The sequence below is a fragment of the Brienomyrus brachyistius genome, chromosome 15 (genome assembly GCF_023856365.1).
Source record: "Brienomyrus brachyistius isolate T26 chromosome 15, BBRACH_0.4, whole genome shotgun sequence".
NCBI classification, from domain to species: Eukaryota; Metazoa; Chordata; class Actinopteri; order Osteoglossiformes; family Mormyridae; genus Brienomyrus; species Brienomyrus brachyistius.
In genome coordinates this window covers 11,175,873-11,189,153 of record NC_064547.1, presented here as the reverse complement: position 1 = coordinate 11,189,153, position 13,281 = coordinate 11,175,873, and the positions used below count along the sequence as shown (strand labels likewise).

The 13,281-nt window shown below is 43.7% G+C and overlaps 1 protein-coding gene across 6 annotated transcripts in view; it reads right to left on the bottom strand.

The window, feature by feature from the left end:
• Positions 1 to 444: 444 nt before the first annotated feature.
• The window catches only part of atp13a3 (ATPase 13A3), a 38,352-nt gene continuing 25,515 nt past the window's right edge, over positions 445 to 13,281 (bottom strand). For 4 of the 6 annotated variants that reach the window (XM_048977663.1, XM_048977664.1, XM_048977665.1 and 1 more), the window contains 22 exons: positions 12,889 to 13,046; positions 12,609 to 12,797; positions 12,251 to 12,312; positions 12,026 to 12,176; positions 11,651 to 11,767; positions 11,401 to 11,418; positions 11,153 to 11,306; positions 10,642 to 10,762; positions 9,456 to 9,580; positions 9,074 to 9,246; positions 8,087 to 8,212; positions 7,905 to 7,984; positions 7,785 to 7,827; positions 7,395 to 7,504; positions 7,015 to 7,111; positions 6,831 to 6,903; positions 5,677 to 5,854; positions 5,189 to 5,367; positions 4,962 to 5,050; positions 4,685 to 4,765; positions 3,613 to 3,705; positions 445 to 2,730 (listed from right to left, as the gene is read on the bottom strand). In XM_048977663.1, the coding sequence (XP_048833620.1) occupies positions 2,530 to 2,730; positions 3,613 to 3,705; positions 4,685 to 4,765; positions 4,962 to 5,050; positions 5,189 to 5,367; positions 5,677 to 5,854; positions 6,831 to 6,903; positions 7,015 to 7,111; positions 7,395 to 7,504; positions 7,785 to 7,827; positions 7,905 to 7,984; positions 8,087 to 8,212; positions 9,074 to 9,246; positions 9,456 to 9,580; positions 10,642 to 10,762; positions 11,153 to 11,306; positions 11,401 to 11,418; positions 11,651 to 11,767; positions 12,026 to 12,176; positions 12,251 to 12,312; positions 12,609 to 12,797; positions 12,889 to 13,046 (2,618 nt within the window). In that variant the 3' untranslated portion in view covers positions 445 to 2,529. Of the gene's footprint in view, positions 3,706 to 4,684; positions 4,766 to 4,961; positions 5,051 to 5,188; positions 5,368 to 5,676; positions 5,855 to 6,830; positions 6,904 to 7,014; positions 7,112 to 7,394; positions 7,505 to 7,784; positions 7,828 to 7,904; positions 7,985 to 8,086; positions 8,213 to 9,073; positions 9,247 to 9,455; positions 9,581 to 10,641; positions 10,763 to 11,152; positions 11,307 to 11,400; positions 11,419 to 11,650; positions 11,768 to 12,025; positions 12,177 to 12,250; positions 12,313 to 12,608; positions 12,798 to 12,888; positions 13,047 to 13,281 lie in introns of all 6 variants that reach the window. The other 2 variants (XM_048977666.1, XM_048977668.1) reach the window with 2 other exon arrangements.

Here is a 13,281-nt window from a genome sequence, read left to right as displayed (position 1 = left end):
TCTAGAGCTCTGATGGTCACATGATTCGCCATGAAATGATCTAATGATGTTAACGAATTTAGCTGGACAGTCAGCTAAATCCTTCCAAATGAGTGAGTCGAGACCAGCGCAATAAGATTTTTTATAGTGCCAAAGGTGGTGTACATTCGTCGATAGTGCATGTTGGCTGAGAGAGGTTGGTTTCCAGTGGCAAGAGATTGGCCTAAGATGACTGGTAGCTGCCGGTTCCTCAGTGTCTCGAGCTCTGCCGGCATATGCTGTCCCCACATCATTTATTTTTCAGTTTTTTTTTTTTTTTTTTTTTTTTTTTTAAATCGTCCCATTCAACCCAGAAGTCAATGGGGCAGTGGTTGGCAGCATGCCTCGGGAATTACATGCTTATTGTATTTTTAAAGTATAATGTGTAAAATGAAAAAGATAACACAAAATGTACGCCACAATAAATTCTCAATGTTTATTTTTTTTTTAAAAAAAAGTAAATAAACAGCTTTCAAAATTAGAAATACAGCCCATGGAAATGAAATAAAAATAAATAAAAATAAATTACGCGTAGAAAATTTTGCAAATTCATTACATATATTTTGGAAAAAATGCATAATTCTGAACTGCCAGAAGGAAAAGAGAAAGTTACCAAAAGCATTATTACAATGATCCATATACAGAAGTAATACAATGTTCGCAGTTTTCTTTACATTTACCTGAGGCAATAAATTCAATAAAAATCTCCAAGATCCAAAGCTGAACTGTACTAGCAGCAAAGCCTATATACTTGTGTGATGTGATACACACAAAATAAAAAAAAAAATTGTACCACTAAATCAAAACGGTGTCTTAATTTCATTGGTTTAAAAATAAAATACTGTAGAGGAATTCCATGAAATCATTTCTGATGATTGAGTACACATAATTAAAGTAAACTGCTTTTGTAATAAAATCTTGCATGAAATTTAAAATGCATAAAAAGTACTGTAGAGTAGTTTTGAATATTTACTACTTCTGATGGAGAGTGGATATAATTCAATAATTATATACAAAAGCTATTCAATCGTACAACAAAATTAAGGTATACAAAACAGCAATGACAAGAGAGACAGCTTCCATTTTTTCCTTCCAAAACCCACTGCTGACATCTTGTACTACTGACAAACGGGAAAAGCACACGGGTTTCCACCTACTCTTATTGCTTTACCTATCAAGGGGAGCCAGGGTGGTCATTTACATAGAGGACTAAAAGAACGAGCTGGAGCACATTTCTTGATGCACAGATTTGGTTCTGCATCAAGAAGATTTCTCCGTGTTGCAGTTTGTGAAAAAAAGGAAAAAAGAAACCTCTTATAAACAAAAATAAACATTTTTTTCAGGTCTTATGTTGCATATTTCCCACAATTACTGACATTTGATAACAGATAAATCCAACAAAATTAACATGATTTGATAAAGAATTCAATTCAGTCTAAGCTCCCCTGATGGGTCACTAGGTAATTGCCCACGCTGTCACCTTTGGCCTTTTTACTACCATGCACCAAGTTAGAGATCTCGCCCAGTCAGAAGTTAACAATTTCAATGAAAATAGTAATAAACTGACAAAATCAGCAGCCAAAGATGACCTGAAATGGTTTACAAATGACACAAGCACAACTCCCCGCTCCCTGTCCTCTGGTAAAACCTAACATTGCCGCTATCTCCATGTTTTCTGCTATTACTTTAAGTCAATTACAATAGGACAATCTGTCACAATTTGTGTCATTATTAGTCATTGAAAAGCAAACGATTTATTTTTAAAAGAAAACGACAAAATGAAATGCTGTGCCGGAATTCGGCCGGATGTAGTTACTGGGCTCAACAGATGACAGGAGGTGGCAGGCCGCCACGTGTCATCATTCCACACCACCTTTGTCGGAACTTCGGAAAACAGACCGTAGTTCCGATCATAATGACTGTTCTGTTCACAATGCCTTTCCATTCTTAATTATCATACTTTAGAATGTTCTTCCACAGGAAGAAATATACAAAACACATCTTAATTTCAGTATTAACTAAGAGCCATAAGGAACATGGGAGCTGGCAGCATTTCAGCAGCTTGTTACATCATAAAGCCATATCTGCATTTGAGATTTTTTATTTAAAAAAAAAAAAAAGTGCATTTACCCATGGCCAATTCCAATTTTTAATCCTTAAAACCATTTTTAAGCTCTCAGTGTGGAAATTATGATTTGCACAAGAAATCATGATACCATCTTAAAAATCCCATTGAACAATCCATTTGCATTTTAGATTTTTTTTTTTTTTTTTTTTGTGAAAATGAGCAATGGCCAGAGAAGAGGCCCATGAGCATAAGAGACGACAGTTCCCAGCCTGAGAATCCAAAAAGCACAACCTTACAGTATGAAGGAGAGCAGCAATAACCTGGGAGATTAATGCTAGTTGGAGTGGCTCTGCGTTCCAGAGGTCACTAGCTACGTTCAGTGCTTACCATTCCACTATCTCAGTCCCTTTTTGGTCACCTCAGCCCATAGGCGAGAGGAAGTGCTAGGAGGCAGACTGGATGTGGGAGGATCGGCTCTCAGGACTTGGAGGTGTCTTGGCCTCGGTGGTGGTTTTGGGTTTGGGGGGCCAGTCGGGGTCGACGCGCAGCTCCTGGGCCAGGTGCATGTAGCGCGCCTTTGGGGCCTGCTTCCTCCGGCAGCAAAGCCACAAGGGCCACTTGGAGCCCCAGCACTCAATTGCCGACTGTTAATGGTAAGAACGACAAGACATCAGCCAATTTTCACTGGAGTGAAGCTTATCTTCTCCCTTCTGCATCCCAGAGTCCGACGTGGAATGCTTAGTGTAATACATGACCATATGGAAATTTTACTAAATTTACTAAATGGTAAAATTATCTAACAATTACCTACTATCGAAAGAGAATCCACTTCAGCACATGCGAATAGTAGGACGTATGTAGAGGGGGAAAGCTTTTAGCAAAAGAATGGTTCAAAAAGTCATGAGCCAGAGTTTCATGGGGTGGAATAAAGGACTTCCTACCATAGTTGTGAAAACTACCCCCCCCCCCACCAATTAATAATAATAATAACAATAATTATGATTAAAAAAAAGCCTATTGGCTAAAATAATGCACTGAATTTGAATACTCCACCAACTTTAAACTTCTCACTCCACCCTGAGACTGTTCACCACAGCCTCCACCCTGAGACGGTTCACCACAGGGGCAAGGCCGAGCAACACCAGAACTCACAGACCCACAGGTCCATTCCTGTTGATTACAGCCGATCAGAAGAGACACTGTGGTCCCAGAATGAGACCTCTAAACAACCCTATGATGAATCATCACATATCTGATAAAGGCTCTCCATTCATAGCTACAAGGCATATGTACTATGCTACAGAAAAAATACAGCCAAGTGGAGCTGCTAATGGATTAGCCGAAAAGCTATAAGGAACTCCCGCACCAGGAGCCCAGGGTAGAGCACGGGAGTGAACTGATCACAGCAATCACTGTGTGCACATGCAAAGTCAAAGGCAGTATGGAGGGAGGTGTGAGAAGAGGGCAGGGTGAAGAGGGACATGAGGAAGTGAAAGCTATAGTGAACGAAGCGTGAGGTTTCCAACCTGAGGTGACTGTGAAGCAGGGGTCACGGCATAGCTGCCCTGCTTGTTTCGGCTGAACACGAGTTTCCATAAGATGATGTCAAGGATGAACATCTAAAGAACATTGCATTGGGCAGGAGAAAATTAAGAGAGCTACTGATCATCTTTACTTAACTTGTCATTACCTGAATCAATCCAGAATATGATTCTCTGGTATAATAGCTGGGAATATCTTTGCAGGGGTTATTAAAAAAAAAATAAAAAAATGAATAAAAGCAAAGGAAAAAAAATCACTTTAGCTGAGATCCTGATTTGATAGAAATCTTTCAAAATGGCTGTATATGTTTCTGTAAAATGATTCACCCTGGCAGTCTCATCCTTTGGGCTTCGCACAGTCATGCTGCTTTGGGATGGCAGGTCTGTGCTAGATGTAGAAAGCTTTGCTTAGAAGTGTGGTGCCTTAAGCTTCCATACAGAGTTCACACAGTAGCCTAGGGGCCCTACGGGGATCAGGTAAAGCAGTGGCCACGACTGAGATGCCTGGTCCCAGTCACAGGGCAACCTTCCAGCTACTTGACTGAAAGTAAGCTGTAACTCTTTCAGCATCCAGGTGCGTTCAGAATGCTATTTTAAACTGTGGGACGTATGACCTTCTTAGATGCAGTGAAACTCAAATGGTGGCATTATGAGGCATCCGCCTCACGACTGTTCTTTCCTGTCAGCTCTTATGTCCCAGTGCTAATAAAGTTAGGATAGAAGTTCAACCGATTAACTGAGGAGCAGCAACCTGGCGAGAGTGTGTACTGAGGCAGGCCATGCTTTCTTTTCCACGGCAAACCAGGCAGGGGGGACCAGGCTCATTTAGGTTACATTTAAGGAGATGTCAGTATCAAAAATGCATTCTGGACAGCCTTGAAGGGAAGAGAAGGAACTTACGGGCAATCCAAAAGTGTACCGTCATGCACAAAAATATCATGTTAGGTTCCATGACTCAGTATCTATGTTGAAAGATTCGGGTAAATTAAGCAACAGGCCATAACCTACACTGGAGTCAAATTCCTTAAATCACAAGAGAAGTCACGCAGTAACATACCTCCATGAGGATGGATACAGTCGCATTGAGCCCAATGATGAAAAGCATTGTCATTCGCCATTCAAATGGAACGCACACGATCTAAAAGGGGAGAGCATGGGGTGAACCCAACAGTGTGTTCAGTTTGTTAGCATCTATCTACTATAACGTCTTCCACTACAAGCTGGCTTTTTTTAATCCTTAAAATTTATGCCTTTTATTTGAATCACAATACTCAGAACTCCACTTGTCAAAACGTTCATAAAACCACTCTGTCCACCTGCGACTGCATGTTCACCTGCAGGAAGTTGTCGATAGCGGAGGTTGGATACAGCAAGATGAAGAACAGGAAAGAGTACAGGATGAGAGCTGACAGCACGAAGGGCCCTGCAGAGAGATAAACATGAGGTGGTCACTCATGCCCCACATGAGGTTACACAGCATTATTCACCGACTACTGAATTTACTCAAGAAGCAACAACCTTACACATCTGGAGAAGATCCAAGTAAAACAAGAACACATACAGTTTTTGTAGCTTGGCTGCCTGAAGGGCTTTCCTTTGGAGAACACGATAGCAACAATGAGGTATTGGAAGGAGGAGATGTAGAAGAGAGTTGTGTTCTCATAGTTCTGGATGTTGTGCTCGTCCATCTCGGTGTTGTTGTGATTTGACATATTGCTAAAATCAGACACATTGCAGGCGCTGAAGAACAGAGAGAAACAGAGAAAAGGAGAAGCTGGCTGAGACTAATCACCACCAAAACCTCTGAAGATGAAGCTTCTGTCATTAGTAGGCAAGTTCAAGTTCAAATTTATTGTCAAATCTATTCAGAATATACAATGAAATACTTATGCTTCCTTACATAATAGATATACAAAAATAAAAAGAAATGAATAGAATAAACAACTTTAAAAGCCTCACATTACACATCAAGTTCACCAGTTATTACAAAAATATGCAGAAAACATACTGTATATAACATACCGTATGGCATATAATGGCGGTACTCACTCGCTGTATGGTGTCCACTTCTCATACCAGCTCTGGTGCTGGACATAGAAGAAAGAGAGGGCCTGGAAACCCAGGCAAATGAGGATCTGGGTCATCACAGAGAAAAGCAGTGGCCTGGAGATAAGGCCTGATGGGGGGCGGCGAGCCACCAGCTCCTTCCAAGCCGGGTTCAGACTCACTGCAGGCACACGGACACAAAGAGCAGCCAGTGTTCATGTTTCAGGTCAAAGGTTAGCATAGTACTGCCATCAGCTCACAAGAAGAGGGACCACAGGCAAGTTTGTGGAAATTCAGCGTTTATCATGTGCGATACAGAAAACTCCAGGTGTCATAGATAAGTAACATCTTAAGGGCGTCACCAACCATGGATTCTGAATAAAATTGGACGATATCATTGGCAAAAAGCATACATCTTTGGCCCTGATGCTAACTTGCTCTTGGAAATTCAGCCTAATTGCTAAGCTGGTCTTATACTTCGGATGACATTGACAAAATCCAATGTTATTGTGGCAACATAACGTAGCATGAGCAGTGATTACCGATTGCTTGTGTAAAGCACCCAAGGTGAACTGATCCCACCCACTGTCCATTATTGCCAGACATAAAAATGACACCACGGGGTTCGTCAGTAGGGCCAATTATGCAGTTACCACCATGCTTTGCACCACACCTCAGTTTAAATAGTGCAAATCAATGTGTGCATTCATGCATTTCTGTAAGTAGTAATTGTAACCGTGACATGCAAAATATTGGCTTCCTTAGCTGTGCCACTGCTAGTACCGAACCAATAGTGGATGTAAATAAAGAGCAACTTCCATTTTAAAAGAGCTGTCATCTCCTTTATTAAAATGGCACAAATAGTTAGATTTAGGTAATCTCTCCTGAGTATTTACACTTCAGAGTCACAGTTCACCCTTTGCTTTGCACCACCCATGCTCACTTCATCTCTTAAAATGACACACTCTCCACAATACGTTCATTTGTGGTGTGACACAGAACGAACAAGCTGGCAGCACTGTTTAAAGTACGTAACTGATTGTTCTCGCCGATGTGTTCGATTTCAATTTGTCTGGAAGTCATTAGTATACGGCAGCCTTTATGTTCATTGGGCTCCCTGGTAAAGTTTCTAACTAACGATGTCTTCTAATACTCACTTGTGAAGACAATGAGGAGAATGATGGCAATATCGATAAAAAGGAACTGGAAGTCTCCTAGGTTGCTCAGGACCTGAAACGTCAAAGACCAAATCATCAGGATTTTGGCCAACTACCTTCAGGGCACAGAAACAATGGAGCACCTTGGAGGTGAAGCAGGCCGGGCAGGGCACAGCACACTCACGGAGTACAAGAGAGTCACGCTGATGTACTGAATGATACTGTAGAGGGCCATGAACTTGAACACACAGAAGGAGGTGATGAGGGCAGCTCGTCCTTCCCTACAGTGAAATGCATATATTTAGAAGGTTATGGGTTCCAGGGGAGCACATCCACTGTACCCAGCTGTATGAATGAATGCCTACAGAGCTTGATAAAGCAAACACTGCATTAATAACTAAAGCAAGCAGTGCGTTTTCAGCCTAGGAGATGCTGAGATGAGGCTGTGCATCCCAGTCCTCTGTAGGGTCACTCTACTGATAATGTCAGAAAACTATTAAGCTGGAAGGCTAAACAGCCCTTACTTGAATCTTCATTTTGTATGTTGGTGTGTCAGAGGATTACCTGATGAGGTTGGGTACACAGGAGATGTTTGGTGTTCTGGAGGTAAAGGGGGAGGCGACAGAGGCCTCCAGCTCAGACAAAGAGATGCCGCTGTGAGCTCTCTTCAGGGCCTAGTGGAGAAGAAGCCGAGAGCTGAATGACTTCATACGCAATCCAGGGTAAAGGCACCAAAGAGGCTCTGGGGACATCGATCGCTTTGAAGACGCATTGGCAAACCTTCATTAAATCAGCACATTAATACAACACAATCAATCCGTAAAACAAATACAACAGAAAGAGGTCTCCGAACGCGTCATAAGCATCATTACAGCACCGTGCAGGTCAGATCAATGTCTCCACCCATTTAAAGTAAGCTGAACTTTTTAAATGGACAAACAAACAAATACTCACACCACAGTCATTTGCTCCATCGCCGCACATTCCAACAAAATAACTGCAAATGAAAGAAACACACCCTGGTTTGCAATTTGCTCCGAACAGGTGGAACATCCAACAAGACGACAGACTCACTCCACACTCTGCAAGGCCTCCACCAGCTGGGTCTTCTGATCCGGAGCCATGCGGGCGAATACAGTGCCGTGAAGAACCAGCTGCCGGAGTGGCCGTGAGGCAGGGGAAGGGAAGGAGGGGTTACCGAGAGCTTATGTCACGTTACGACAAAACATGCGAGACAACCCAGCGGGCGGCCCCACCTTCTGCACCAGATCCGGGAAGTGCTCTGTGATGACGGCAAATGACTTTCCACTCATGGCAAAGTGGTACTGCTCCTGAGACCCAGACTCCTCAGCTGCATCATCCTCCATGCTGAGTTCCACTTCCTGCCAAATAAACGTATTGTGGAGGGCGAATCATTCTAAGAGATGAAACGAGCATGGGGGGGGTGAACTGTGACACTCCGAAGTGTAAATACTCAGGAGAGACGACCTAAATCTAACTATTTTGGCTAGATCCCAATAAGGGATCAGTAGTGACCTACTGGTTAGCTTTGCCCACTTGTAATTGAACGATTGGTTCGAATCCCGGACAATAAGGTACCGCCCCCAAACACTGCTCCCTGGGCACTGAATTAGCTGCCCTGTGCTATGTCACATATAGGTTAAATGCAGAGGACACATTTCGTTGCTGTGTGCTGTGTCAACAATGATCACTGATCACCAAAATTCCAAATACAGTAAACATTGACTAAATTCGGGTCCATATTTAAAGTCTTGGCATCATTGTGAAATAAACATTGGAAAAAAACGTGTGAAAATTTGTGTAAAAATCACTGCCATCTCCTTAACCCTCTGGAGTCGGCGGCATCATCGGTGATGCCATGTATCTGTCTCATGTATTTCAGTTCATAACTCGCTGAAATGTTATTGCAGAAACATAAAAAAAAAACACTGACTAAATCTGTAATCTGTCTTCGTCGGAAGTATTAAAGATTTTAAAATTAGGTTAAATTAGCAAAAAAGTAAACAAAAAGTGATAGTTGATGTCAAACTACAAACTTCACATTAATATACATTAAAATTAAGATGAGTTTAATGCCAAAACAAATATATAAGAAATAATTTATTTGCCATGAATTAAGTTTATGACATTGAATGTGACCATGCCCCAGTGAAAGTGTGTTCCCTAACCCTAGACCTCAGAGGTTTAACCCTCCTTACAGGGGGGGTGTTCAGACCACTGACCTCCACTTGAACACCCTTGCTGGAGTTTTGTACAGGGCTATCTGCATAATGCCAGTTGATCTTGGCAGCCTGCCCATCTTTGGGGGGGATGGCATCAGCGATGATGACCCGGTCTTGTGGGGGGATCATCCCACAGTCTCGTGCTACCGATATAGCGGTCAGCATGTTGTCACCTGGCGAAAAGTACAGTAGATTTGACACAAGTTCATATCACAACTGCAGCAATTCTGCAGTGTGGAAACAATTACCATAACGACCGGTTATCATAACAACAATGACACATTTTGATGACCTGTGTGCCCAAAAGTTAACTTCTGTTCACAGATCAACAAGCTAAGTTTGCACATGCAAAGTGACCCGCAAACTGCAACCCCTCCCTCACCCGTGACCATCACGGTGCGGATGCTAGCCCGCTGGAGATCTGCCAGGACCGCTGGGGTCTCAGTCTTCAGCTTGTTCTGCATGATGATCAGCCCCAGGAAATCCATGTTTTTCTCAATGTGATCCCTAAATAGGACATAATGACAATTACAAATGAATGACAGATGTATGTAATTCAGAATCAGAACAATAGTTGTGACCCCCAGTCCGGAGATGGCTGTGTAAATGTGGATCCGTGACAGTCAGTTCAACAATTTAAATTATCAGTAATAGGACTGCTGATGTTTGTCTAATCTATATGTAATTCAGTACTTTGGCAATTTGGATAAAACAGCTATGACCTCATAACAAAAGGACCTATGAGGAAATGTGTTAGATTTATCGACAGAACAGGTCTAACCCTAGTGAAGACTTAATTCAAAATAGTTATATTTTGGAAATTATTCCTCACTGAACTGCTAGCAATGCTAGCAGTAATATGACAGATTAGGGTGACGGGTAGAGTCAGGTTATGGAGACAGCATGGACAGGTTGTGGTGACTGTATGGATGGGTTATGGTGACTGTATGGATGGGTTATGGTGACAGCATGGACGGGTTGTGGTGACTGTATGGATGGGTTATGGTGACTGTATGGATGGGTTATGGTGACTATGGATGGGTTATGGTGACTGTATGGATGGGTTATGGTGACTGTATGGATGGGTTATGGTGACTGTATGGATGGGTTATGGTGACTGTATGGATGGGTTATGGTGACTGTATGGATGGGTTATGGTGACTGTACGGACGCGTTAAGGCCAATTCATACTTCACTTTTCCTGTGCATGTGCAGGATAATTGTTTACTAGAGATGGACTGATCCACATAAAACAAGTTTGTACATAACTGTCCTCAGCCTGAAAGCACACAAAAGCAAACATGGAAATATAAAATATGAACTAGACTTCAGGGTGGCAGCATGGACAGGTTAGGGTGATGGTAGGGAGACAGGTTATGGTGACATCACGGACAGGTTATGGTGACATCACGGACAGGTTATGGTGACATCACGGACAGGATAATGAGATGGTACGGACGGGTGAGGGTGACATCACGGACAGGTTATGGTGATGATACAGACAGATTATGGTGTGCCTCGATGAAACACAAGGGATATGCAGGGCAGTGTATAGAGACGATGGATACCTGCTGATATTCTGCACTTTATGCCAGGTGAGCTTTGACGCCAGCTGACGGTGTGCTAGAGCAATTACTCTGAAGCCTTGTTTGGTATAGTCCTCCAAAACTGTGGAAAAGTCATCTGGGACTGTGAGGGGATTGAAAGACCAATCAGATGGCTGTAAGGATGGGCCAGTCAGACATACATCTGACGCATAGAATGTAACTCCATGCTTATCTTCAAGTGATGTCTTCAAGTAAAATTTACCAATTTTAAACAACTGGCCTAGGCAGCTAACTATCATTACGGAGAAGAGACCTACTGACATGATGATTATGAAGACAATATTCAGGCACTCTACTTGACATCATTCCCTGGCTAACAGAAAACAGCCATTCAAAAAGAGCTAGACATTCTTTTGTTAAAGTTGACATTTACAACGAACTGCAAGCCTGTTCAGTCAAAAAGAAAAATCTATCCACCCATCCATAAAGAACCAAAAAACAAACTAAAAGAAGCGAAACAATAAAGCCCAACCTGTTTCTTTTCTGCAGAGGCTGGTCACCATCTCCGGCGCCCCCTTGAGGTAGGCGTCCATATGTTTCTCTCCCAGCCGCCTGGTTACCACAGTCATCCTTTGCAGCGCAGAGGAAAATGGGAACTGGCGCACTATGCCAATCTCATAGGATGACTGTGGAGAGCGACATGAGAGGGTTAACCTCCACATGGCCTCATTCAGATGATGAGTGAACCACGCATCAAGAGCACAGGACGAGATTATTCACCTGCAGCTCCTGCAGCTCCTGTAAGAAGAGAGACAGGGAGGAATAGAACGTCCCATTAAAATGAGAAACTTCCTCGGAGACACAAAGCCGGGCATCACAGTAGTAAATTTGGGACTTGATAAAACGTGATTAAGAGTTTATCAAGTTAGAAAGTAGGTAATGAAATTCAGTGCAAGGTTTCCAGCGTTTGATGACATTGCAGAGCATTAAGCAGAGACAGAAGAAATGGCTGCTAGGGGTCATGACGCACCATGTCCCGATCGTCGGACCCGGCTTGCTCGGGAAGCAGCTGTTTGGGTGGTCGCACCACAGTGGGCATCATGCGGTCATGGAGGGCTGTTTCCTCCTCCGTGGCTTCCTCTAGGATCTGTGTTTGGCAGAGGGGGGGGTCGAGACAGGACAGAAGCCAGATATGTGCATGTCTTTTCCACATCCCAAAGTCTTTCTGGCAGCAAGGATTTTGTCCAAGTCATTATTTGCACAGTGAACAGGGTAAAGCTACGAAATTACAAATGGTTTAATAATACGTATGAATTAATTAAGGATATATAGCAAAAGCAGTCTTTGGATTAACTACCCGAAGCTCATGATGAGCTTACCGGTGTCCTTGGCTATAATCACCTACCCAGCCTGTGGCCTCGAACATCTTCAGGTCCAGGGGGTCCCCAGACAGCTCCCCGCTAATCTTGGTGAGTGAGTGGCAGGAGGCCATGCAGGCCACAAACGGCGACTGCACCAGAGTCTCCTTGAAGTTGTCCGACTCAGAGAGATTGAAGCTGTGGGGGTCAAGGGACAGGATCAGGCCCCAAAGTTGCTGGCAAGTTTCATACACTGACAAAATGAACCTTACCGGCCATCCTCTGCTCTCTGAATACCCCAGAGGTCCAGGCCATCTTCAGTCAAGGTGCCCGTCTGAAAAGCAAAAGTTATATTCATAAGTGAAGGGCCGGTGCTAACTTTTGAGGGGCCCCAGGCAAAGCATTACTCGGGAGGCCCGTCTGCCATGAAAACCGATAATCATTTCACTTCCTTCGACAATGCAGGTAGTTTGGGGACCCTGAGCAATCGTCTAGTCTGCCTATAGCTAGAGCTGGCTGTGTGTAAGTGGAGGCCAAAAGTAAACTCGACAGCCTTCATGAACCTGATGCTGCCTGAATCAAAAGAGCGGGACTCCGAAAAGCTCCCCCTGCAGGCTGCACTGGGAATACCTTGTCAAAGCAGACCAAGTTGATCTGGCCGCAGATGTTGATCCTCTGAGGGCTGATGCAGAAGATACCGATGCGCCTGAGGCGGCGCTGCGCGTAGACGATGCCAGCGGTGAGCGCGGCAGGCAGCGCCGGGGGCACCGTGATGGTGATTATGTCCAGCGACTCGATAATGATGGTTTCAGCCGGTACCTGTTTGGTGGGGAGGATGGCAGGATGGTGTCAGGCAGCTCCCACTCTCAGCATCCCGCTCGCCTGCTTCCGCACCCGCCGGTAAGGGCACCTCTTTCAAGATGCTGAGGACAATGGAGTAGATGAATCCGATGCCAGCCACGGCCACCAGGCAGAGCAGGAACAGATAGGCGTCCCGGTACAGCTTGAAATCCGTGGGTTTGGGGTAAAGGATGGAGCGTACCAGCTGACCTTTGGCAGTGTTAAAGCCTGCGGGGGTCCCCACAATGGACACAAAGAAAGACGGAAAGAAAGGCATGGGCTCACACATGGTCATCAGGTATACATTTAGACAAACTGTCACATTTCCACACAAACAGAGAAGCTGTTAACTGGAACAAACTGCAGATCAGTACTATCCTGCCCAGTAGTACCAGAAGCTGTATACCGTACTTAGCACTTCAACATGAGAAGTGACTTTTAAGACAAACGTATACGTGACAAA